Source organism: Elephas maximus, chromosome 1 (genome assembly GCF_024166365.1).
Source record: "Elephas maximus indicus isolate mEleMax1 chromosome 1, mEleMax1 primary haplotype, whole genome shotgun sequence".
In the NCBI taxonomy this organism is placed as follows: domain Eukaryota; kingdom Metazoa; phylum Chordata; class Mammalia; order Proboscidea; family Elephantidae; genus Elephas; species Elephas maximus.
Genome location: NC_064819.1, coordinates 25,140,972 through 25,166,298, shown reverse-complemented (window position 1 = coordinate 25,166,298; position 25,327 = coordinate 25,140,972). Strand labels below are relative to the sequence as shown.

The 25,327-nt window shown below is 39.2% G+C and overlaps 1 protein-coding gene across 10 annotated transcripts in view; it reads left to right on the top strand.

The window, feature by feature from the left end:
* Nucleotides 1-20,659, top strand: part of TP63 (tumor protein p63) — a 348,320-nt gene extending 327,661 nt beyond the window's left edge. For all 10 annotated transcript variants that reach the window (XM_049880462.1, XM_049880451.1, XM_049880469.1 and 7 more), the window contains 4 exons: nucleotides 10,792-10,949; nucleotides 13,098-13,242; nucleotides 14,541-14,634; nucleotides 17,746-20,659. In XM_049880462.1, the coding sequence (XP_049736419.1) occupies nucleotides 10,792-10,949; nucleotides 13,098-13,242; nucleotides 14,541-14,634; nucleotides 17,746-18,042 (694 nt within the window). In that variant the 3' untranslated portion in view covers nucleotides 18,043-20,659. The remainder of the gene's footprint in view (nucleotides 1-10,791; nucleotides 10,950-13,097; nucleotides 13,243-14,540; nucleotides 14,635-17,745) is intronic.
* The last annotated feature ends 4,668 nt before the right edge of the window (nucleotides 20,660-25,327 follow it).

Below are 25,327 nucleotides of genomic sequence, written 5' to 3'. Positions count from 1 at the left end.
AGCAGAAAGCTTAATGAGGTCCTTGGCAACACTGAGTATTCCAAAGGTGAATTAGAACTCAGAGTTGCAGACAGAATTGCCAATTCTATGGATTATTGGAGCTATCAGGCAGGAATATATGTCAACATATTCCAGTGCAAAACCTTTTGAATTCTCATAAAACAATACAACGGAGATCAAAGAAATGGAGACCTGTAACATCATTTACAAAGAAAGGGAAACCCAGAGGGGATAATGCCTTTCCCAAGATATGCATGCCAGTAAGCGATTAAGAAGCAGTCCCAAATTGCCTCCCGTTCACTCTGGAAAAATTTGGTTCAGCCAAAATGACCTCAGAAGAATTATCCATTAGCAGATCATGCTGACAGAATTGCCCTACAATAATTACTGTTTCCTGTCTTTTTTCCAGTTAACAGGAAAAAATTCTGTCAGGCCAAATTGTAGCTTATTATGTGGTATGGCTTAAAAGGTTTGACTACCTAGGACAGGGGTCAACAAACCTTTTTTTTCAGAAAAAGGCAAGTAGTAAATATTATAGATTTTCTAGTCCATGTGGTCTCTTGTAACTACTTAATTCTGCCACTGTAGTGCAAAGGCAGCCATAGACAACAAATGAAGTTTCATAAACAAATAAAACCTTATATAATTTTCATGTGTCACACACTATTACACTTCTTTTGATGTCTTTCTACCATTTTAAAATATATCAACCTTAGCTCATGGACCATACTCACTGTAGTTTGCCAAGTCCTGTTTTCCATACAGGAGTGACATTTCTCTCTTTGCTTCTTGAGGCTCAGAGTTGGTTTGATTTTACTGTTTGGAAGCTACTATTATGTTCTAAGGTAGAGTGGTATTAAAGATTTTAGCTAATCTTAATGAGATTTTTCAAGTTATATTTCCTTATCTAACAAAACATCAGCAGCTTTCGGTAGAGATCTCTGTTGTCCAAGGAAGGTAGACATGCCCATGGAGACACAAAATACATTTAATGATGAAACCCCATTGTCAGATAAGGATCAGAGACTTGATTTGATTAATGTAACCAACCTTTATTGAAAATCTGCTCTGTGAGAACATTAAGGATAAAGAGGAGGAAGATGGGATTCCTGCCATCACAGAGTTTAAAATGGTGAACTCCTAACCAGAAAACCTTTTCAATCTTAGGAATGTTCTGGAAGTTTGTTCTCAGCATTGTCTAAGTCAATAGAACAATTTTAAACAGCTTCTAAAGATCATGAAATAAAGGGAATAGTTAAGTGGCATTGTTTTGGAGACTTTACAAGTCAAGAGAGTTAACATCAGTCAGCCTGGGGCATGTGATATTTATATTTGTGTTTGTTTATATGGCATACATAAAAGTACATAGCCCAGTGTTCCCATACGATAGTTTATCCAATGCTTACTGTCTGATTGGCAGGCATTGTTCTAAAGGAAAAATTTTTGCAATCCATGTTTCATAAATCAATCTTATTTTACCAAAGGAGAAAATTAATCTTAAAACTGTGTTATTTTTAAAAACACAGAAGAATTTAGGGATATAGTCTCACCTTTTTTTTTTTTTTTTTTTTAACTTATGTGACCTCAAACAAATAGGGAGGAATTAGTAGCCAAATATTTTCCTGGTGTGTTCATTAACAAGTGTCATATGCATGTTTTTGAGATGATGTCCCACAGTGTGTGAGAGCTAACCTCAGCTGTGATAACTTATGCATGGAAATCTAACAGACTGAAAAATGAGATCTTTGCAAAATAGAGACATTCGGTCTAAGTATGCCTTTGAAGCGTTATGTATACATGGGTCCACAGTGGTTATTATAAAAAAAGCTATGTAAATTCTCTGGTTGCCATATTCTTCAGCTGGGTTTTTTTAGTTTCTTTTATTTTCATGCAAATTTCCAAGAAAGAGCATGAATGATTGCACAAAGAAAAATTGGAAATCTAATTGCCTGGCAATCACCAGCTTGGAAAATGCCTATAATTTCTTTTCCAAATACTTAGTACCTATTTTATGCTGGTAAGGAATCAATTTTGTATTTTTCTTTAGAGTAGAGGGAAGGTTAGTGGGAAGTGAATACACTTTCTATAAGGTAGCAGGATTTTCAGTTTAATTACTTCTATTAGTTTCACCCCAGGGTTTTCTGTTTGCTATTCATTTGTGCATGGTTTTCTTTTTTTTTAATTTCCTTCACAATTACCTTCATGATCATAGGCTTTATGGAAGATAGATTTGACACTGAGTGATTATGAATCGAATTGTTATGGATACAAGGAGACTTTGCATCATTCATGAAGAAATTTTTAGTTGATTGGTCCACAGTGGTATCAGTATAGGAGATTATGTTTCTAGAAGCTGAAATCTAATGGGAGAACAGGTTAAACTCAATCTTTACACTAGAGTGGTACTTGCCTCCCTTCATATTTTCAAGGGCATTAACTCTTTTTTTTTTTTTTAATAATTTTTATTGTGCTTTAAGTGAAAGTTTACAAATCAAGTCAGTCTCTCACATATAAACTTATATACACCTTACTACAAACTCCCATTTACTCCCCCTAACGAGTCAGCCCTCTCCCTCCTTCCAGTCTCTCCTTTTGTGACCAGTTTGCCAGTTTCTAACCCCCTCTGCCCTTCCATCTCCCCTCCAGACAGGAGATGCCAACATAGTCTCAAGTGTCCACCTGTTGTAAGTAGCTCACTCCTCATCAGCATCTCTCTCCAACCCATTGTCCAGTCCAATCCATGTCTGACGAGTTGGCTTCAGGAATGGTTCCTGTCCTGGGCCAATGGAAGGTTTGGGGACCATGACTGCCGGGGAAGGACATTAACTCTTAAGACAGCTTTGCAGAAATCACTTGAGACCTACTCAGTAATCTTTTGACTTCTGTACTTCCAACCAGTACTCTTTGCTTTTCATCTTTTACCGAAGCTTATTTTGCTGCTTGGCTTCCATCCTGGTCTCATGTCACTGTCACTTTGTTAAAATTTCACTTAGCCTGAGTCTTGCTTTCATCTGGCAAATAGTTTTGTGTACCTACATGATGAATTTCATTTGAATTGTAATACAAATCTTTGACATCCTGAGGTACCCTTAGTCTTTCCTTTTGTTTTTTGATGAATTGATGACTATGGCTCGTTAATAATGCAAGCCAGAGAAGAATGGAATGTTGGAACAGAATGGTATATTCAAGACTATATCCTGTTCTAGCACCTTCATATTATAGTTGAGGAAGCTGAGACAGTGAACTGTAGCTTTGATATCATAGCCATTTCATAATAAAGCTAGGACTAGAATCAGACTTAGGACATAAAGCTTTCTGCAATATTTTGTTCTGCTTCCTTACTTAAGAAAGCTGTAATAATAAAACTAAACCAAACATCCATTTTCAATATTCTGTCTATGTATCCTTTAACTGGTATCTATCCTTGTTATTTCAACTGAAAGTCCTGTGGCTTTAAGCCCATCTGGCTATGATCATCTTCAAGTATGTTGGTATTTTTCCCTCAAATTCAGTGCATCTGAGGGAGAACAAGCAGTATCTTCAGGATTGTCAATGTAGAAGTCAGCAGAGGACACAAATATTCAAACTGATAGAAGTTATTAATCCCATCATTCTTAGTTTGACTTAGAAATCCTCCACATTTACAGAATATTTGAAATTGCCAGTTTTATAAGTCAAAAAGAGATGACCATTTCCTATCGTTCAACCTCACAGGTCATGGAGTTGCACAAGCTCTTAAAATTGACAGTGTTACTTTTGAACTTCACAGCTACATTATGAAGTAGTCAGGGGAGAGATTTATGAGCCCTGAGTTAGTGATGAAGAGAAACTCAGAAAGATTAATTAAACTCAGAGATTAAATCAGTTTTCTAAGTTCTCACAGCTAGCTGCAGAACTGTCCTCAGTTCTAGGTCTCAAAGATTGAATCCTTGTCTTATCAGAATTAGAACACTTGTTCGATATCTGTAATCACATATGCTCTTATCATAACTAGAACACTAATCCAATATCTGTAGCACATGATGTCTCATGCTATCCTTGCTTCAAGACAATTCTCCAAATTTAATATGCAAACAAGGAGTAAAAGCCACTGATCTGTAGTGGGCAATAAATTGGATTCCTATTACTTTGTATTCTGGCATTTTATTTTCAGATGATACCAGTTCTCCCTGGTGACATTGTTTACTCAATCCCAGCATTAACCAAGTGAAAATGGCTCTGTGCTTTCAAATGAGTAATCCAATGTGATTCAAAAAGCCACTCTGGGAAACAGTTTCCCAACAGTTCATGGCATTACACAACTTTTAGCAAAATAAAAGGATTGGTTCCTGGCATTCTTGTTGCATAATTGATTTCTTAATTATGCAAAAGTTGCTTTCATGAGTTTGATCTGTGCATTTATAGACCAAGTTTGTGACTGAAAGGATTAAGATATTTATCCTTCTCAATCTGGCACATACAAAATGCTCATTAATAGTTCTTTGCAAATGCTTGATGACGCACCCCCCCAAACCGATAAGATCGTATTTCTTCATACTTCCTAGTTAGGCTAGACAAGAACAATAATGAGGTATAATAATTGGGCAGATGACATTTTGTGACAGACTAAAGTATATTCTTGTCTCTGCATTCCATTTTTCAATTAATTTAGTCCGGTAAACCATATGCTAAGCACCTTGACCTCCCATCTGTCAGAAGTCCTCAACCGAAGTGTGTATGTGAATCACTTGTGGAACCTGTTAAAAATGGCCTATACCTGTGCCCAAGACTGGTCTCAGAAGAGATCCAAAGAAATGGAATTTTAAAGGTTTCACAGGTGATTCTGTTGTAGACTTTTGATTAAGTACTACTGTCTTATCTCTTCTTCATAAAAATCTTGAGATGGAGAAGACTTTGAGTAATTTAGAAGGCAGATAAAAGGAAGAAGCACAAGTGGGTTTCCAGGCATTCGATTCTGTCTATGCTATGATCATGAAGGTAGGAGGAGTGTGTTTCTGTCTTTAGTTTATTTGAAAGTATGAAGTCCTAAGCCTTCATCTTTTCTTTTCTCTGGTTCCTCTCTGCAGTCTCCTTTCAGCCTGCTTCAGGAATGAGCTTGTGGAGCCCCGGAGAGAAACTCCGAAACAATCTGACGTCTTCTTTAGACATTCCAACCCCCCAAACCGATCAGTCTACCCGTAGAGCCCCATCTCTGCATTTTGAAAGTGTGTTTGTTGTGTTTCCATGTGTGTATGTGTATATGTGGGTATGCGTGTGTGTGCGCGTGTGTGTGCGCACGTGTTGTGTATCCAGCCCTCATAAGCAAGACTTGAAGACACTTTGGCTCAGAGAGACCCAACCGCTCAAAGGCACACAGCCACTAGTGAGAAAATCTTTTGAAGGGACGCAAAACCTTACAAGAAAGGACGTTTTCTGCATTTTGTATCCTTAGGTATAGCATTGGTCAGTCAGGAACCACTGTGTTTGTGAGCTCTTTTTTCTTGTTTCTTGGGAGGGAGGGAGGGGCCAAGTGGGAGAGGGGCATTAAGATGTTTATTGGAATCCTTTTCTGTTACTTTCTGTGTCTCTAAACCTCAGAAAAAAAGCTTTTGAGCAGGTCTCAAACTTCAGATGCCTTTTTCAGTAAAGGAGCAAACGGTTCCCATTGTCTGTGTATAAGTCAATGACAGGTGACTGACTCAGGCCTGGTTAATGCTGGTCATGCAATAAAATTGCAAGTAGTAACAAACTAAGGTGTCAAGTGTACTGCTGGGCAGAGAGAGATGATAATTGCCATAAGTAGCCAATTTGGGATTATTCTTGACTTCTTTTGAGAGCTTTCGTTATTAGTATCTCCCTCTCCTATGTCGGTAGAAAGTTCCTTAATGCTGTGCCCCATCCTACCTCCACCATATATGTCAGCATCTAATATGATGCAAGTCTTCCTTGCATATGGAAACCCAGGAGACCTACTCCAAAAACAGTTGTTTAGACCCAGGCAGGTAAACACATGTTCTGGTTTTAATAAAAAACACCCCAACAATACTCCCTGGGCATTTATATACTATTTTTCGATGTCCAAAAGGGATGGAAACTCCTCTCACCAAATCTATGACTAATTGGTTCGATTGGAACTCCACTCGCTCTATCCTACTATCAACCCAGGCGTGTTACTGATTCCACGTAGACCCATTTGTCCAGGACACTAATGTTTGGGTCATGTGAAGTCCTAGTAGACAAATGTTAAAGTCAACACACCTGGCCTAGAAATTAAAGATAGAAAAAGCAGATTGCTTTTTTTTCTTTAACTCAGAGAGTTTAGATCATCTCTCTCTCTTTTTGTAAGACATATTTTAAAACAATAGTATAAAGACTGTAAAGACATCCTTCCTTCCCCATCTCCCCAGACTGGATCACCAGCTCTTTTACTCCGTGTCACCTTGGCAATGCTTTCTTGTTATTGAGGCTGTTGTTTTATGGATGTGTGATTTCAATTTTCAATAAAATTTTGCATCTTGGTTTATCTTGAAGTTTCTTTCTTTTCTGTCTCTCTGGCCTTTTTTTGTTTTTTTTTTTTTGTTTGCCTTAAATTCTAGAATATTTTCATTTAAGTTATGTATAGTCTAAAGAACAAGAATAATAATTACTTTGGTTCTGTCTACACTTCCATCAGTATGTGATTGTTTTAATTTAAGGCACTCTGTACCAGGGTCAGCAATTCAAAGAATCAATTACAATGCCCAAACTAACTTAAAAATATATTTTAGGTCTATGCATGTTTAATTTTGTTGTAGGGAGCCAGGCACCATAGTATCATTTGTTGACATCTCCAAACCAGCCTCAAGTTGTATCTTAAATTCACAAATTTACTGAAAGGAGTTTAAACCAAATCCAGATTTATTGAATCAAATGGCTTGCATGATGAAGGCATTAGCAAATATTCAACCAGAAATCTGTAATGGACCTTGTCCAAAGCCTTTTTAAAAATTACACTATGTTCTGAGTTTTGAGTCATTCCTTTTACAAGCTTGATAAATTGTTTTACATAAAAATAATTAATCTAGTAGCTTAGGGAAGTACTTGAAAATATCTTTATGTTTGAGATAAAAGTATATTATTAAATTTAAATGTTCTTGTTACCCTCGCAAAGTGCTTTCAATTAATTTAATAACTTTGATTCAAAAATCCCTTAAAGAGTTGGTGAGTATGTTTAGTTTTTTAATATTTGATTTTCAAGTTTTTTTTTTTTTCTTTCACCTTATGGTTATACCAGCTTTTGATGGGTTTATAGTGACTTTTGTATAAATGTGCATATTTGAAATGATGCAAAATATTTGAAAACTACAGTTAACCTAACTAGAAAGTAACTGAAGCCTTCGCCTTAGAACCAAGATTACCCAGCTAAAAAGAAAAGGTTACAGGCAGTTCTGGGTATCATTTAAAAGGAGTTACAATTATTTTGCTGAGATTCCATGTCTTCACTTTTTCTGACTTTCTTCATACCACGGATATTCTGCTCTTCACTCAACACCCCTTTGCTCTCTGAAATTCTGCATTCCAGAAAAGGTTTGGTGAAATAGATTTACCTTAAGTAACACCAGATTCTACGAGAGAGCTTGCTTTATAATTGGCAGTGAAAACTATAAATGAAAAGAATCCCTTGGTGGAATTGTAGGCATCTCCTGGAAGGTGGAGAGAATGGTTTCAAATTTGTGTCCTCTCAAGTATTTGACTTTTTTGACGACCCAGATCTGAAATCAGGAAACATAATTTCTGATCCTGGATGATCTACAGACCCCTTTCAGCTCTGAAATTTTGAATTTTATTCTTAGCAGGGTGTACAGAAGCCTAAATTGTTAGAGTTTCGAACTGGGTTTTGGCCTCATCAGGATTTCTCTTCAAACTAGAAATACCTGAAAGTGCCTTTCAATACTTCTGTGACATTGGATTCCTAAAAGAATCTAGTAAGTTTTCTCAGAAAATATACTGAGGCCTAGACTTTGTTATTTTTTTTCCACCAGAAAGCTGTGTTTCCGTATCATTTTTTTCGGGTGGCGGGTAACGAGGAAGATAAGAGAACCAGGAAGTTACAACTCCTCTTCTCCTTAAACACTTTTCATCCCTTCAGCTTCCCCAGAAATCTTTGGGGGGTGCCCACAACAGACTATGACATTACATTTGCAAAGGGACAATATGGTTCTCTTTCAAGGCCTCTCAACTGGTCACACATTTACTCAGCCTTGCTGCCTCTTCCACAGTGAACAAAAGTCAACAGAATGTCCCTTCTGTTTCTGACATTGTGAAACCTAATAATAAACAGACAACCTTGACCTTCTTCCTCGTGGCATTAAAACTCACATCTACATTAAGGGAGATGCATTCAGAATTCCTGACCTTTTCAAACTCTGTTATCCCAATTCATCACCTCACCCTAACTTCTAGATTTGCTCAGTTAAGAATCTGTGCCACCTCTGACCTGTTTGTCCCCTTAGTTCTGATATTGCTTACCCCCTTAACCAGGAACTAGAGCGTTAAGTATTTGAGAGGGGAAGAGTGAAGGGAATTAAAGTTTACTGAGAACCTGCAAGGTGCCAGTTAATCTTCATAGCAATTCTTCTAAAGCAGTATAATGCCTATTGTACAGGTGAAGAAAATGACACTCAGAAGACTTGGGTAACATCCAAAGTCACTTAATTAATTTCTGTCAAATTGAGAAGCGGAACCCAGATCTTTGGTTGACCCAAAATCCATGTTCCTTCTTTGTTCATCTGTGGTTTGTGACCTGCCTTCTTCAATAACAATTTGAGGTACCTTATAATGAAAAATAATATTTGACATAGTAAAAAAGTCAAAAATAAAGGCCACAAAGGGAAAGCTAGGATGAAGTGGTTACAGGATTTGGAAGAAGGCATTTATTATAACTGAGGGTCCAGGGAAAATGCAAAGCTCTTTAATGTGTTCTTTTCTTAATGCTGGACGTTAATGGTTCAAGCAGTGCTTTCCATTGGCTCTTGCTGTACACTTGGTGGGTTTGGGGGAGCAGAAGAGATAGGCGCAGGCCTCTTACCTTAGGGAGTACCAACCTGCCTTTTGAATTGAGGCTACCTAGCATCTTTAAGATAGTTCGTAGTGGACAAAGGCAGCTAGAAGCAGCTGCAGCTGGCGAGGCATCCCCTTGCTGCCTTGCCCTGTGTTTTTCTATGGACTGGCGATGTTCCTAAGTAGATCGTAATGTACTGAGCCTTATGCAAAGCTCCTACACCAGGGAGAGGTGTGAATTAGGAAGTCTGTGGGTAATCACTAGCCTGGGTCCCTTTATTACATCCTTTGTGCTTTGCCCGAAATCAGACTCCCACATTTCTCTTACTACATCACCCATTTCCTGATTCTCTAACCGATTACACACCACCATCTTATTTCTGGGAAGGTGTTACAAAATGAAAGAAACAGAAGAACTCTTGGACTAGGAGCCAGGAGACCTAGTTCTACCCCCAATTCTTTCTGCTCAGACATCTCCGGGTGGACTGGAACTTCCCACCTTTGGTTCACAGCTGAGTGCATTAGCCACTGCGCCACCCAGGGACTTCTGAGGATTGTGAGAGGGGAACTTTTCCCACCAGAGATTAGAAACATGCTTAACGCCCAATCTTTATTCTGTGGTCACAATAATTATTCATTGTAAATGCTGTATACTTTTAAAATTTCTACCTCATCCTGTCTCCTTCAGTTCTCACCACAGCCCTATGAGGTAGCTTGGATAATTATCCCTATTGTATCCACTACCCAATGAGCATCTTAATGGTGGGGCTATATCTTAGTTTTCCTGCTCTAACATCTAACTCAGACAGTACGTGTATAACTTTCGTATAGTTTTCTTGTGAGAAAACTGGGACAAGGATATCACGTGGCTTGCGTAGGAACCTGTAGCCTCCTAATATGCACTGATGGGCAGGCTTAAACCTTGATTTTCTAACTCTAAATCCTGCCTCTGTTCTAGTATACATCATTAGTTCTATATTGGAAAAAAAATATATATTAGGAATAGCAGTTAGATAGGGAATCTCAATATAATACATAAATACATAATAGGATGAACTCAATTTCAAATGCTAAATGGAAAACTTTATTTTTTTTGTTCCTTTGTCACCCAGGAGACTTGTGGGAAGTGAACAGAACAGTTGTTTGAGCTCCAGGGTTCTCCTGTGTAGAGAGGCTCTTGGCATTCCAATGGGTTCTGTCACAGCCCATGAACGTCTCAGCTGAGAAACGTATTTCCAAGTTGAAGCTTCTGCATGGCATCAGGGTGTGTTCCCAAATACCCTGTTTGATTAGTCTGGCAGTAATTTTCAGACAGCCCAAATGGCCTAGGAAGCTCCAAACAGAATGCCTCAGCTGCAATTTGAGGTTGGTGTAGCCATGTCTTTCATAAATCAAATGGGTCTTTGCTCAGTTCTTCTCCCTTAGTGGCTTTCAAACTTGTTTGAGTTAAAGGACAAGAAAGGGGAGAGTGATGGGGGGAATAATAAAAGAAAGAGGAAAATGCAATTATTTTCCCTTCACAAAGGAGATGCTTAAAGAAAGTATCCAAGTTTTTACGCTGCATATTCAGAAAAAAATATGATAGTCTTGCTTTCCCTCCTTAGTTAGGAAATGTTCTCGGAAACAAAAACAACTTCTTATCATCACTCTTGGAGCACTGTTTTTGCAAATGTACATTCTAGACCATGTTTTCAACTGAGAGCTATTGGGAAAGAACAGTCCTCACTTGTTGGTGTTCCGTGCTCACCATCATTTCCATGTTTGTGTTTCCAGGACCTCGATGCAGTCACAGTCTTCATACGGTAACAGCTCCCCACCTCTGAACAAAATGAACAGCATGAACAAGCTGCCTTCTGTGAGCCAGCTTATCAACCCTCAGCAGCGCAACGCCCTCACTCCCACCACCATTCCTGATGGCATGGGAGCCAACAGTAAGACCATCTCCCTGTAGCCGCAGCTGCAGGACCAGCAGGGCTAGTGTAGGAGGAAACTCTACTCTAGGGAGGGGGAAAGGCCTGCTCTTAAGCTAAGTGAGAGAAAGAGTGGGACAGAGTAGATGGAAGTTGAGTGGCTTGGGTTTCTCATAGTGATACTCTTACATTTAAGATGTGTGTTTCATTCCAAAGCATACTGCTAGAAATAGCTAAGGCTGTTAATTTAGTATGGATAATAATCTCTGTGAAAAGAACAGTCCATGTCCTACCAACATGGCTAGGATCCCACCACTGCCAACCTTTGAAATAGTAGAAAGGGAATGTATCCAATGTGTGGGAAGTAGCATGGTGTGGTGGACTCAAAACTTGGAGAACTAGATTTTAATCTGGGCTCTATTGCAAAATTAGCTGTGTAACTATGGACAAGTCACTTCTCTAATGCTTAGTTATAAAATTATCACTTTACACGTTTAATATTTTGTGATTCTGTATTCCTACAACCTTGGCTTTCTCAACTTCTCTGTCAATTGGGGATGGACCTGTAGAAAAAAAGACCTCCCTTTTAGTTATTCACATATAAATTATTCCTATCAACTAAATATAAATGCAAGAGACATATAATGTGAGAATTGGACCTCCAAATGGATGATGACTGGCATATAGCTTTGTTATAAATATAATTATCTTATACGCTGGAACTAAATCTAGGAAAGTGGATACCCAAATATGAAAGAAAAAAATGATAGTAAAAAGCCAGAGGCATCTAAAATATCCTCAGGTGTGTGAGAGACTGAGCACTGCACAGCTAACATCCTGTAATTCAAAAACCAGTGCCTCAGGCTTGTCCTTTGAAATCCCTCCTTGTTTTCATCAAGGCTTCTAACTTATACTTCAGCGCTGCCTTGAAGAGACTGGCTTTTATTAAGGAAGTGTTTGGAAAGCTAGGATAGTGACTCTCTCTGGTCTAGTGGCACATGTCTATATTTTAATGAGGTTGCAGGGTATGTGGCATGATTGCCTGACACCTGCCAGACCACTCTCTCACTAATGATGAATCCTAATGCTCAAAACCTGACCCCTTGGCAGGTATGATACTTGGACACTAAAAGAAATAGGTACAGCTTATTTATTTATTTACTTTCTTTTCTTTCTTGTGACATCTTAGACTCCTCACATTATCTCTTGGGATGGTGAAATAGTGACAATGCTGACTGTCCTTTGCATTTCTGTATAACTTAACAGTTTACTACTTTTTCTTAATTATCCCTCACAGCTATTGTTTTGTTTGTTTGTTTATTTGTAGTCAGGAAGGTCAGAGGGGAAAACAGATTGAGATTCAATAAGTCTACGCTCTTTGGTTAACTAGTTAGCTAGTTTGTAACAGACACCTTTCCCCTCTAGCATACTGTTCAGTAACTTTTTTTTTTCACCTGAAAACAAACTTTATTTCATGAATATTATTGGAATTAAGCCTTTCTTGTCTATCAGTGAATGTTTACAGCTTATGGTTTAGTGAAATACCCAAGTTGGTGTTATTTCTGGATACAATCTTGAAATGGACCATAAGAAAAAGTGATCATCTTTAATCGCCTCCTTCCTTATAAGGCTTATGGTTCCCTACAAATATTGCAATAGATCCCCCCATTTCCAAATAAATATTCCAAAGATTTCTCTTTCACCATTTTGCTCACTTAAGGTGTGTTTACTGAGTACCTACTCTGTGCCAGGCATTCTGCTAGGGTCTGCAGGGGCCTAGACACGCCTAAGATCTAATCTCTATGCTTGAGGAGATTAGTCTAGTGAGAGAGACAGAAATACAACCCGTGGAAGCAGGTATAAGGCAGAATATATTAGCGTGAAGAGCAGTGAGCAATTGGATAGAGAATTGAAAGTAGAGAAGGGGGTGGAAAGAGATTGTCCTAAGAGAAGACACAAAGATCAAGAAGTATGCAATTCGTTTGGAGTTTGATGACTGTTCGGTCTGACTAGACATATGGTGAGCGAAGGAGTGTAATGAGAGACAGACTGAAAAGAAAGGCTGATAGATTAGGCCCTTTGTAACATTAAAGCAGGCAAGATAGACCACTGGGATCCTGGAATGTGATGACGGTCGTAACCCTCTCTGTTCCTCCTGCTTCCATTCAGTTCCTATGATGGGCACCCACATGCCTATGGCTGGAGACATGAATGGACTCAGCCCCACCCAGGCCCTTCCTCCCCCGCTCTCCATGCCATCCACCTCCCACTGCACCCCCCCACCTCCGTACCCCACAGATTGCAGCATTGTCAGGTGAGTCCATAGTATATGGCCCTGGCGGCCTGGACTAAGCATCTCTGGGTGGTGGAGGGTGGACACTATCAAAGTTAATAAGACAGTTTGGATGAAAGAAAGCAGTCCCATGGTTGAAGTACAGCCCCTATTATTCTCTCTTATCTACAGAGCAGTCAGCATTGTTTAATCAAAGAAAACTATAATCTGCATGGGAAAAAGTGAAAATGTGTGTTTATAGGCATGTGGTTTTTCATGCCTGTTTCTCTCATCTTCACTTACTCCCTTTTCTCCTCCCTCACATTTTTACACCGTCCTTTGTGGCCTCCAAATTGGTGCTCAGGGCTGGGTTTCCAAAAAGGGCAACGAACTCGCTATCTTGCTCCCTATCCTGCTCTCTAGGCCTCATAGCTTTCAGCTACCATGGCACAATTATTGTGGAATTGGGTTTCCATAAAATGATTTCAGTGTTAACAAATTTGACAGGGACTCTCCAGAATCTAATGACCCCTACTCCTTGGCCATGTGGGAAGTGGGTACACTTCCAGGTAAGGGAATTTCAGGCAGCCAGAAGAAAGACATGTATGAAGCCTGAAACATCTGTTTCCTCCACGTCTTACACCTAGTGTGCATGTTCTTCTTCTGCTTCACGTGCAGAACAGTTCTTTCATTTGGCTGCTGGAATGATCTGTGTTGGCCCCCATGCGGTTGATGTAGCAGTACTAGCAGATGTCAGTGACAGAAATGGCCAAAATGCATGACTTATCCCACCCAGGGTCTGGCTCTCTGATGATGGTGGCAGCATCAATCTGACACCAGTACTGAGGAGGAGGGAATCTGTATGCTGAAGACAGAAATCAAAAGGCATTAATCCTTCATAGAGTAGTGGCCTGCAATTTTTTCTTGATCACGTGATCCATACACAGATACCCAAAACCTAAAACAAAAGAAGCGGATGCTCTCTTTGAAGTGAAGAGCTAGGAGGCAAAAGGACTGGGAATTGGCCAGCTTGACTACTCCTCCTTTTCACCCTTTGCAATGGCTCCTCACACAAAATCCCTAGAATTTTCCAGATCTCCATTTGAAAACTGCTGCTCTGCAGGAATCCTTACAGTTGGTTTCAACATCAGCACTGGAGGTTTAAGTGACTAGTCATCTCCATACTTCAAATCCAAGGCCCACATATATTTTTTATGCCCATAGTCTCTTCTGTAGGGCATCCAATGGCAAAATGTTGGGTTTGCCTTTATCTCGCTAATGCAGTTGGGGTGAACTTTCTTTTTCTGTTTCCTCCTTCCTCCTCCCTCCTCCCTCTGCAGTTTCTTAGCGAGGTTGGGCTGTTCATCATGTCTGGACTATTTCACGACCCAGGGGCTGACCACCATCTATCAGATTGAGCATTACTCCATGGATGTAAGTAACTGTTAGACATTTCTCTTGAGTTTTATTTCTTCCTTTCCTCCCTCTAGTGACATCCACCTTGTAGTTCAATTTCACCAGGTTTTAAGATTTGTCATTGTGGTACCCCCAATTTGCAATTTTGATGGAACCCATAACCATATTAGAGAAATGACCAGGCCACTAATCAGTCAGCAGTTGTTTATTGTATCCTTATAGCGTGCAGAATGGGCAAGAGGGGATATTCTTCCCACCTTCAAGAAAGTTATAATTTCTAAAGAGTTAAGAGAACTTTTCAAATGCTCTCATTAATTCATATAGGATTTGAAGGATAGCAGGGAACAGGTGGTGTTATTCTCACTTAAAAAATAGGGAGAGAAGACAATATTGTCATTTGCCTAGATGAGTTGATGACAGAGCCAGGAATAGAACCCTGGGCTATAAGCTTCTAGCCTATTACCCTGTTATTCTATTACCTGGCATTCTCTGCCTCTCCTTAAGGTCAGACCTTTAGGGGGATTCAACTGCTCCTGCCTGATCACTGAGAATGATCACAGGCCATGGGTTCAGATCCCATGCCCCTTTTCAGTAGTTGTGAGAACTTGGAATTATCACTTAACTTTGCCTCTCTGGGCCTCAGTTACCCAAATTAGAGTCAAAAGCATTCCCTTCCAGCTATAATATTCTTTGATTTGTCTTGTGAAACAAGTTGGATGGGTGAGAACTTTTTCTTGCCTCCTATTTCTCTTCTTGAACTCACATAAGCGCTAGTCTTGCTTTGGTTTATAGCAATCTGCTTTTCCTCCCAGGCTGCTCTTCAGGTGCTGCTCTTTGGGGTTTACTACCCTCTCTTCCAGCTTTCTAAGGGTGCTTTGCATGGGTAGAAGAAGATGCTCTCTGCTTTTGCTGCTGCTTCTATGTTTGGGACCTCTTTCCCCCCCTCCTTGAGCACCGATGCTAGAGAGGCCCCCTCAGCATGAGAATGCCCCAGCCCTTTGGTGACCAGTATATGCTGTGCTGAGCCTATACCCACCTCCTCTCCACCCCAAGAATCACCCTTGGCTGCTGCCCCTTGATGGAATAAATTATAAGTGGAAATTCTAGAGAAAGCTTTAGAAGTAAGTTCCAACAGAATTCTGATAACTTTACCATCACAGAAATGAAGGCAACAGAGTGGCCCCGTGGTTGAAAAACCAATGGAAGTCTCCTGTGACAGAGCCCTGCTTGACAGAACATAGAATCTGTCCTTCCCCATATTTTTAAAATTATACTTTCTACTGAGGATTATGTCAAGACGTTCCCTTGGCTATTAGGATCTACAGGCACTCATCACAAGTCCATCTCTGCTGGTGTTTACTGGGTCTTGTGCCAGTCTCTGAGCCACGGGTTTCTTACATGTCAGTCACCAGCCACAATTTGTCCAGAGATCAGAAGGTTATTAAAGTCTGGTTTGCAAGGAGCTTTGGACTTCTTAGAAGGAAGGGTGATCCTAGAGTCTCAGGAATATCAAGAACTATCCCAAGTCATCTTTTTGTGGATTATCTTCTAGAGCATATTCTTCTGCTAGAATAGGAACTTGGGAGGTTTTCTGATGACCTGAGGATTCAATTTATTCATATCGTGGAAAAACATGGCACCATACTACAGATTTCTGAGTTGGGAAATGCTGGGATGTTTCCATTTTCTTCATCCTCACCTCAGTTTCTTCCTGCTCATTGCTGGAAGTAGACACCTCTTTCTCAGCTTGTCTTTCAGCACCGGTCTGTTGTCTGGCTTTCTTTCCTGGAAAAAGGAATATGGTTAAATTTTTGGATCTTTAGAAGTATCCCCTATAAAGTACTAAGATAATATAGAGTAGTAATAAAAACTAAGATTCATGGAGTGTGTTTTATAATTTACAAAATACTTTCATATCCACATTTAAATATGTGCCCACACTATGTGTTGACCTAGAAAGGGATGGCATCCCCATTTTACCAGTGGAGCAAGTAGAGAATGAGTGACTTGATGAAGGTCTAGAGCTAGTCAGTGACAATAGGATCCTCTATCAAGGTCTTCTGACTCCAAGCACAGTGTACTTTCTACCAAACTATCCTGCCCTCACAAAAAAATGTGAGCTGTCTTGGAAACAAGCTAATGTAAATAAATTAAGAGATGCCACCACAGTTAGTTAAGGTTTACTCTTTTTGTAATGCCTTCCACCCCCATCCATAAAACATTGACATAACTTCTTTGCATTTGATACCCTGATTTATCCAAACACCAAGAGACCTTTTGGCCACTATGGCAGTTTTAGAAAAAGCATAGTCCCAGAGGCTGTCCTTGGCCTCCAGTTCATTCAATTAGTTATGTAACTTTAGACTTGTCAACCTCTCTGACCTTCAGTTTCTCTGCCAATGTAACAGATGTAATAGCATCTACCACTAATCTGAGGAGTAAATAAGATCATGAATGTAAATTAATTAGCTCAGTGCCTGGCATATAGAAAGTGCTCAATAAATAGCTGTTAGTAATCTCTTCTTCCCATCCCCTCATCCTACCCAGTGGTGGTGACATCCCTTTAATACCTTTCTTCTAGTGATTAAAGCCAGGCAGATGTAAGAATCTGAAGATATCTTCATCTTATGTTTCTCTTTGGAATTTATACCTTCTAATTGGAAACCCCAGTGGCGTAGTAGTTAAGTGCTATTTGTGCTAACCAAAAGGTCAGCAGTTCAAATCCACCAGGCACTCCTTGGAAACTCTAGGAGGCAGTTCTACTCTGTCCGATAGGGTTGCTATGAGTTGGAATTGACTCGACGGCAACGGGTTTGGCTTTTTGGTTTGGTAATCTGACTATTATCCCCATTTTACCAATGAAGGAACCGAGGCCAGTAAAGAATAAGTGAAGTAAAAAAAAAAAATTTTTTTTTTTTTTAATCCACAAGCCGAGATGGCACCTCAGGGTTGTATCTTTGTGTTTAGATAAATGTAAAATTGAAGGCTATCAGAGAGCTAATTTTATTTTCCAGTGCAGAGGGTCAATAAATTCAGGTCAATTAAACCAGACCACGGGGGAATGGCATAGTGATGTGGCCTAAATGTTGCTTGTCTCTTTGTCCTAATTCTCCCCAACTCCCTCCACAGGATTTGGCAAGTCTAAAAATCCCTGAGCAATTCCGCCATGCCATCTGGAAGGGCATCCTGGACCACCGGCAGCTCCATGACTTCTCCTCTCCTCCCCACCTCCTGCGGACCCCAAGCGGTGCCTCTACAGTCAGTGTGGGCTCCAGTGAGACCCGGGGTGAGCGTGTCATTGATGCTGTACGCTTCACCCTCCGCCAGACCATCTCCTTCCCGCCCCGTGACGAGTGGAATGACTTCAACTTTGACATGGACGCTCGTCGCAACAAGCAACAGCGCATCAAAGAAGAGGGAGAGTGAGCCCATTTGTGTGGGTTCTCCTTACTGTCTTCCTATCTGCCCACCCCTCTACAAGGCACTACTTCTTGATCTTGAAAGCGTTCTACCTAACTCCTTCCTCTTCTTAGCCTGATCTCTTAAGGGAAAGAGAAGTAAGAGGCTACCTCTTACCTAATGCTAACATCTGGCCTGATGCCTGATTGCATTTCTGGCTCTAAGCCTTCAGATCTATTGCTTGCAGGACTGGAGTTGGCCATGGCTAGGTAGAAGTAGGCAAAAAAGCAGTGGGTGTCTCCTTAAGCTGCAGAGATTTCTCATTGACTTTTATAAAGCATTTTCACCCTTATAGTCTAAGACTATATATATAAATATATAAATATACAGTATATATTTTTGGGTGGGAGCCATTGAATATTGTTTAAAATGTAATTTAAAGGAACAGAAATTGAGTTGCACTTACTTTTTTTATTTTACTCTTTTTGGCTGGTTTATTTATGTTCCTTCTCTCAAGGGCTACCATATGTGGTAATAGGTATCAAGAGCTTGATGAAACATATGATCATGATGTATAGATCCTTTTGAGTTTTTGATTTTTAAACGATGTCAGATCAAAATTTTGGCTAAATTCAGTTATATTTACCATTCTTTATTATGTGGGTGAGCCTGTCTATATACGTGCACAGTTCTCTATGTTGGTGTATCCTATGCTACTGCTATCCCTACTAGAGATGGTGGTTCTCTTTGTGGTTATTTTCTCTAGTAACCAGAAAAAGTCCGTATTCATACAGTCACACAAACTAAAGGAAATGACACATCTTACTTGGTTTTTGGTTTAGAATGGTGAATGAGGGTCACAGACAAAATTCTTAAAAGGACTGTGGCAGCCAGTTCAGACACCTGGAATCTTGTATTTGGGTGTATCAGTATTGCCCCCTCAAATTCAATACAAGACACCTTCTGTCATAGTAGTTGCTGGGAAGACATTTGCTGCCATTACTGAAGCCTTCACACTCAATTTCACTACTAGATTGACTAACTCAATGACAAATTTGCTACTCTTATTGGGATAAAATTTGATTTGATTGGGATGGCTGCCATCTGTCTAGTTCTTGCAGTGAAGTTTTACTGCCTGTTAACAACATCCAAGGAAAACAAAAACCATTCAGAAATTCTGAGTCTTTACGAAACAGCAAGAGACTTCAGCAAACCATGAATTGAGATTCTTGAAAATTGCTTGGAAATAGAAATAATATTATTTGGTAAATATTTCTTTTAAAGACCCCCCTCTTCTCTCTATTCCTGCATGTAGAAGCTTGTTGACCTTTATCTTTTTAAGGTTTAAAATAGATGTAGTAACTAGTCTTCATACTTAGGGAAACCATGGAAATGACAGCATTCCTCTTGACCTTTCAGAAACATGTCTTGTAGCAAATATTTTATTTTGATTTCAAGCTATAAAAAGGCTATTTTGTATATATTCCAATGGGCTCTGATATCCTCCAGTACATTCTGGTAAAGGACTATCATTGCACACTAGCTGCCATTTTTGTTTTAAGGTGCAAAAGGTCTAATTTGCCTCAACGATGTAATGTACAAGATTCATTTAAAAAGTGTACATATGTTTTGCATGTGAATTGCATACTTTGTTTCCCCTTGGGTTGGTGAGTTTTCCAGAACCACAATTGCAGCCTTTTTTTTAATTTTTTAAAATATTTTTATGGAAACATCATCATTTAATAAGAATAAAATGTCAACTAAAGAGGTAATGCCATAATTGTAAGATGGGGGGAGTTGTTTTTTTATTGTTATTTTTTTAATTTTGTATGTTAAAGAGAGTGAGTCCTTGATTTCAACATTTTTTATTGCGCTTAAATGGTAAGAAGTACTGTTCATTTGCGGAAGAAGCATGCAGCTTTGAAAACTCATTCAAGGGTAAGAATGAAAGCTGTGCCCTGGCAATGCTGGGAGGACAAATGGCTTCCTCTGTTGCCGTGTTTGATAAGCCATGTAGGACTTCGTCTGAACTATATCAGCACTATTCACGCAGCGCCAGGTACTCAGAAATTCTGGTAGTGTATCTCATGGGTTTAGCAGTAGCTGAGGCTAGGCACCTGACTGGCCTCACATCCTGGTGGCAAATTACTCCTGAGTGTATGTATATGTAGGATCAGGGTGAAAGAGTATTAAGAGCGATAAGAGTGAACAAGTGGAAATGGGCTTAATGGAGTTGTTTGCAGCCTCAACTCAATGCAGTTAGCTGAAGAAGGGGAAGATTTTTCTTTGAAAGTAGTTATAAACAGAAAGGGAGAACAGACCTTTCTTCATTAAATCCATTTGTCTTTTTTTCATTGAGTTTCCTCTAAAATGCAGGATGTGGGATGTTGAAAGTCAAAGGGTTGTATTTTTTTTATTGTTATTTTTATAATTGTACAAAAAGTTATGCAAATGTCAAAAGTTTTATATGCTTTTTGAAAAGTTCTTTCTTATAGACATAACTTTTTTTTTTTTTTTTTTTAAGCTTCCAGTTGCTTGTCTTTTGGTATTTTGTGTTATGGGCTTTTGGCGAGCCAGAGGCAGATCTAACAAGCCACTTATATTTGCCAGGACATGCAATAAAATGACAATAAATAAAAACATAATGAGAAATGGTATTGTCTTGATGTCGTGTGTGTGTGTGCGTGTGTATGTGTGTGTGTGTGTGCGTCATTCAACCTCATTTGTATTATTGAGGAGGAGACAGTGAAAGAAATATTAGACTCAAGTATTGATGTTTTTCATCCCAGGATAAATAATCATTCTTATTTTAGCCAACCTGTGAAGTAGGAAAGACCAGGAAGCTACCCTCATTTGGTACATGAGACCCTTAGGGGTTTAATCACTTACTTGCGTAAAGTCAGAAAAAGTTGAGTTTGGAACAGGGTCTAGACTGCAGACATTCCTAATGTCTGAGTGAGCTTCCCATGATGTTCAGCAATCCCTCCTCAGCACCATGACAGTAGGATGCAGATTGCTCTGGTTCTTTGTGGAAACAAAGGAGTTCTCAACTTGTGCAAACAGTTAAAGCCCTCGGCTGCTAACTGAAAGGTTGGAGGTGAAGTCCACCCAAAGTTGCCTTGGAAAAAAGGTCTACTTTCAAAAAATCGACCATTGAAAACCCTATGGAGCACCGTGCAACTCTGGCACACATGCGGTCACCATGAGTTGAAATCAACTCAACAGCAGTTGGTATGTGGGAATGACATTGCAGATGGTGGGCTGTGGTGGAGCCATGTCTCCTTATAAACACAGTGTTAAATGTCACCTTTGCTATTATATATGTTGATTGAGCCAATTAAATATTATCTCTTGATGGTCTAATATTTTTTTTAAGGAAATGAGAAAGTTCATTCTTTTATGGGCGTACATTAGATGGCATGAAACTGATATAATACCTTAGACTTAAAAAGAATTCAACAGACTAACATATATAATGTCAGCTTGCTTTTCGATTTATAGATGTAATCACGTTATGAAGATACTCATACAGTCATATCGGCAAGGTAGGCTCAGCTTAAGCTAGGAGTATCAATAGATTCCAATTCTTTTTCCTGAAAATATAGAAAATGGATTCCAAGAAATGAAATTGTTGATAGAATGCTGCCATTTGAATAAAAGAAAATTAAAGAATTATGAACTTCCCATTAATCAATGATGATGTAGAGTATATCAGTGATTAATGATGTTCACAGTTCTCGCCATTATAATGCCATTATAATGTGACATTTCGGACCCCAATTTAGTTTTGGATTTCTCTTTTGAGCAGTTGTAATCATTTGTTACAGTTGTAACCATTTGCATTCCATAATGTGTTTTAGATTTATAGGAGGGCCCAACAAACCCTATGATAATTGCCTGAAAATGAGTTAGATGCTTTTTTAAAAAAAAGTGGCTTTTCTTTTCACGTCAGAAGAAGTGAACTGTTAAATCAGAAGATACGTATAAACAGCCAGCAGTACCCTAGACTCTAATGATGATGGTGAAATTGGTGTTATAAATTAAATCTCAGACCCAATGTGATGATATCCTAGGTGAATTTTCTCAAACACAAGGTTCAATGATTGATCAATATTGTTCTGAGGCTAAAAAAGATACGTAGTCATCTCATTCTGTTGGTCATTTAATAGGAATTATTTCTCTGTATAATATTTTGAGACAATAACCTGATCATTCTGTTTTTCTGAAAGGATGTTATGACAGTATTCTTTCATCCCTTATGATGCTTATGCACCAAACTGTACCCCCTAGGGTTCACCAGTGGACACATGCCGAAGGCAGGGCTGTGTCAAAGATAACTGGAATGAAACGAAGGATACAGAAATTTTAAACTCATCGGATTTATCCTAATTGGTGTTTCTAAATCTAAAAGTGTTTTACAATTTGGAGCAAAGAAGATGGTCATCCCCTCCATGACAAAATTATGAGCCATCAATTCCAAAATTATTTTCAAGTATTTCATTTTGGAGTTGCAAGTGCAAGAAGAACAACCAGAAGTAACGACAATCTAGAAACTAGCAGAAACGTATTTGAAATCAGTTTTACGAGATGGATGTGTACCAGAGTACATGATAAATGATGAACAGTTCGTTGCATTCAGAGGATATCTGCTCTTTTGTGTGTATGTACCTCTGAAATAGGAGCCCTGGTGGTACAGTGATTAAGAGCTTGGCTGCTAACCAAAAGGTCAGCAGTTTGAATCCACCAGCTGCTCCTTCGAAACCCTATGGGGCAGTTCTACTCTGTCCTATGGAGTAGCTATGAGTTAATAATAAAGAACAAAATTTTAGGTTTGCTGTGGAATTGACTGGAAGGTAATGTTTATTTTTTTATGCTTGATTTCTTATTAAAATTTCTCATGTTTTTCACTACCTCCTTACTCTTCTGTAAAAAGCACTCGTGAAATTGCTTAAAATATAAAAAATAAAAAAAAGTTTATTGAACCCAGATCCTAAATGATGCCTTTTTTTTTCCTGATATACTGAGCATTATTAGAATAACTTACCTAATATTAATAGTTAAAAGACACCAAAGACCTAATGTTGATTAAATATGCTTGAGTTAGGTCAGATTTACACAGGCTGTCTCAGATCCAACAACTACATTTCTGCTTTTGTGTGAAGCTTCTGGATGACCTAAAAAGGTAGCCAAGGGATCCTAGTTGATACGCAATGCACTTCTCATGGCAAAATGAAGGTATGAAATAAAGGATTGTACATGAGTGGTGGATACACATTGGAGCCTTCCAAGACCCTGGGAAGACACCCATAATATTGAGTCGGAGCACCCGCTCTCTAGCGGGAGGCAGTGTTCATTCTTCCTTCAGCCATTTTTTCTCCTTCACGTTACTAGGTAAACTAGAATATAAGATACCTCCAAGCCTTGAATACAGATTCCTACCATCCTCTTTGTACCCATAAGAATCTTACTGTCCATTAACACGTCTCTGAATTTGATTGACACATCTCTTTTTTTTTCTTCCCCTGATGCTTCATACTTATTCCAAAATCAGTTATACAGATGAATAGATTTTCATGGAAATGGGGGGAGGCAGAGTGGACATTGTAATGAATGACGTATGGTGAGTTGGGCCAGGTTCTTAACTTTCTGCACCTCAGTTTCAGCATCTGTAAAATGAGGGCTTTGAAACCCTAACTTGTGTTTCAGTAATATCCTTTCTGGGGGAGAGCTGAAGGATGGCATAAAACATCTCTGCATTATAGACATAAGGTTACTGTTTGAAAACAATTTCCTCTGTTAAAGCTATAAAACCCACTGCTGTCCAGTCGATTCTGACTCATCATGACCCTATAGGACAGAGTAGAACTGCCCCATAGGGTTCCCAAGGCTGTAAATCTTTCTGGAAACAAACTGCCACATCTTTCTCATGAGGAGGAGATGGTGGGTTCGAACTGCTGACCTTTCTGTAAGCAGCCAAGCGTTTAACCACTGCACCAGTAGGCTCCTTCTTTAAAGTCATAATCTTCACTAAACGGGGAACTAAAAGTATCTGGAAACTTGTTCCTTCTTTAGAGAAACTTCTTAGATCCATACACCTTTTTTTTTTTTCCGTCAGAGAAGAGTAGTTCATTAGTTTAAAGTGGTGCTTTTAGAGTCTATGTTGGGTGTGCCCTTGACATTTATAAGATTTGTAACTCCCTTCACTAATCCTGAACCAGTCTATGTGCCAAGTGGACAGCAAGTACAGGCAGGTGAATTTCCCTTTTGCGATTCTAGAGGAGAATCTTCAGCTGAGGACCTTGGAGGAATAGCATTTTGTAATTTGAGTAAAAGTTGGATACAGAGGGTGAATTGTTGGGAAGAAGTTTCTAGCAGAGAAAACTTAACTTAGGGAGCAACAGATACAAAATTAAGCATTTTGCGGGCACTTTAGTTTGTCTGACATTTGCTCTATAATCTTGACAATATGGCAGTTGGATCTGTACAAGAAACTATGGTGATTTTGAAAAATAGATTGATATCCTTCAACTCTAGGTACTACCTTCTACAAATCATGTCCCTGTTGAGCATTCTGTCCTACCATTTATTTAGCTCAGTTCACATCATTTGTGTCCAATTTTCCTCCAATTTACCAATACCTTCCATTGAATATTGCTGTACCCCATTAATGGCAGCCCTGGTAGCGTAGTGGTTAACTGTTTGGCTGCTAACCAAAAGGATGGCCGTTCGAATCCACCATCTGCTCCTTGGAAACCCTATTAGGCAGTTCTACTCTGTCCTATAGGGTCGCTGAGTTGGAATCAACTTGAAAGCAACAGGTTTGGTTTCTTTTGGTGCCCCATTAATGAGTAAAGATTAGAGAAAGCACTCAACAATACCTAGGATAGAGCAAAGTTGGAACTTTAAATGAGAATGAAAGGAGAAAGAACACAAAGATCAGCCCACTGTCAGGTTCTGGGTTGTGAAATAATAGAGAAAATTCTGCTGTGTCATTCCGCGAGGCCTCCTGCCAAATGCATTTTGGAAAAGTTCAGAAAGTTTGTTCTCAAGAATTCTGGAAGTCAAGAGGCATCAAGGCACCAGCACATTTGGTGTATTAGAATAAATTCTTGGCTTTGTAAAAACCCAGCAGAGAAGTCATAAAAGAATGCTCTAATAGTACCCTTTTGTGAATCTCACCCAGGCAGGAGAAGCCTAGGAAATATTTGTCTAAAACCTGTAAAACCTGGTGTTCAAAATGGCTCTCAGGCCACTGGGAAGTTTTTTGTTTAGTTTTGGTTTTGTTTTGGGGTTTGTTTTTTTTTTGGCTATT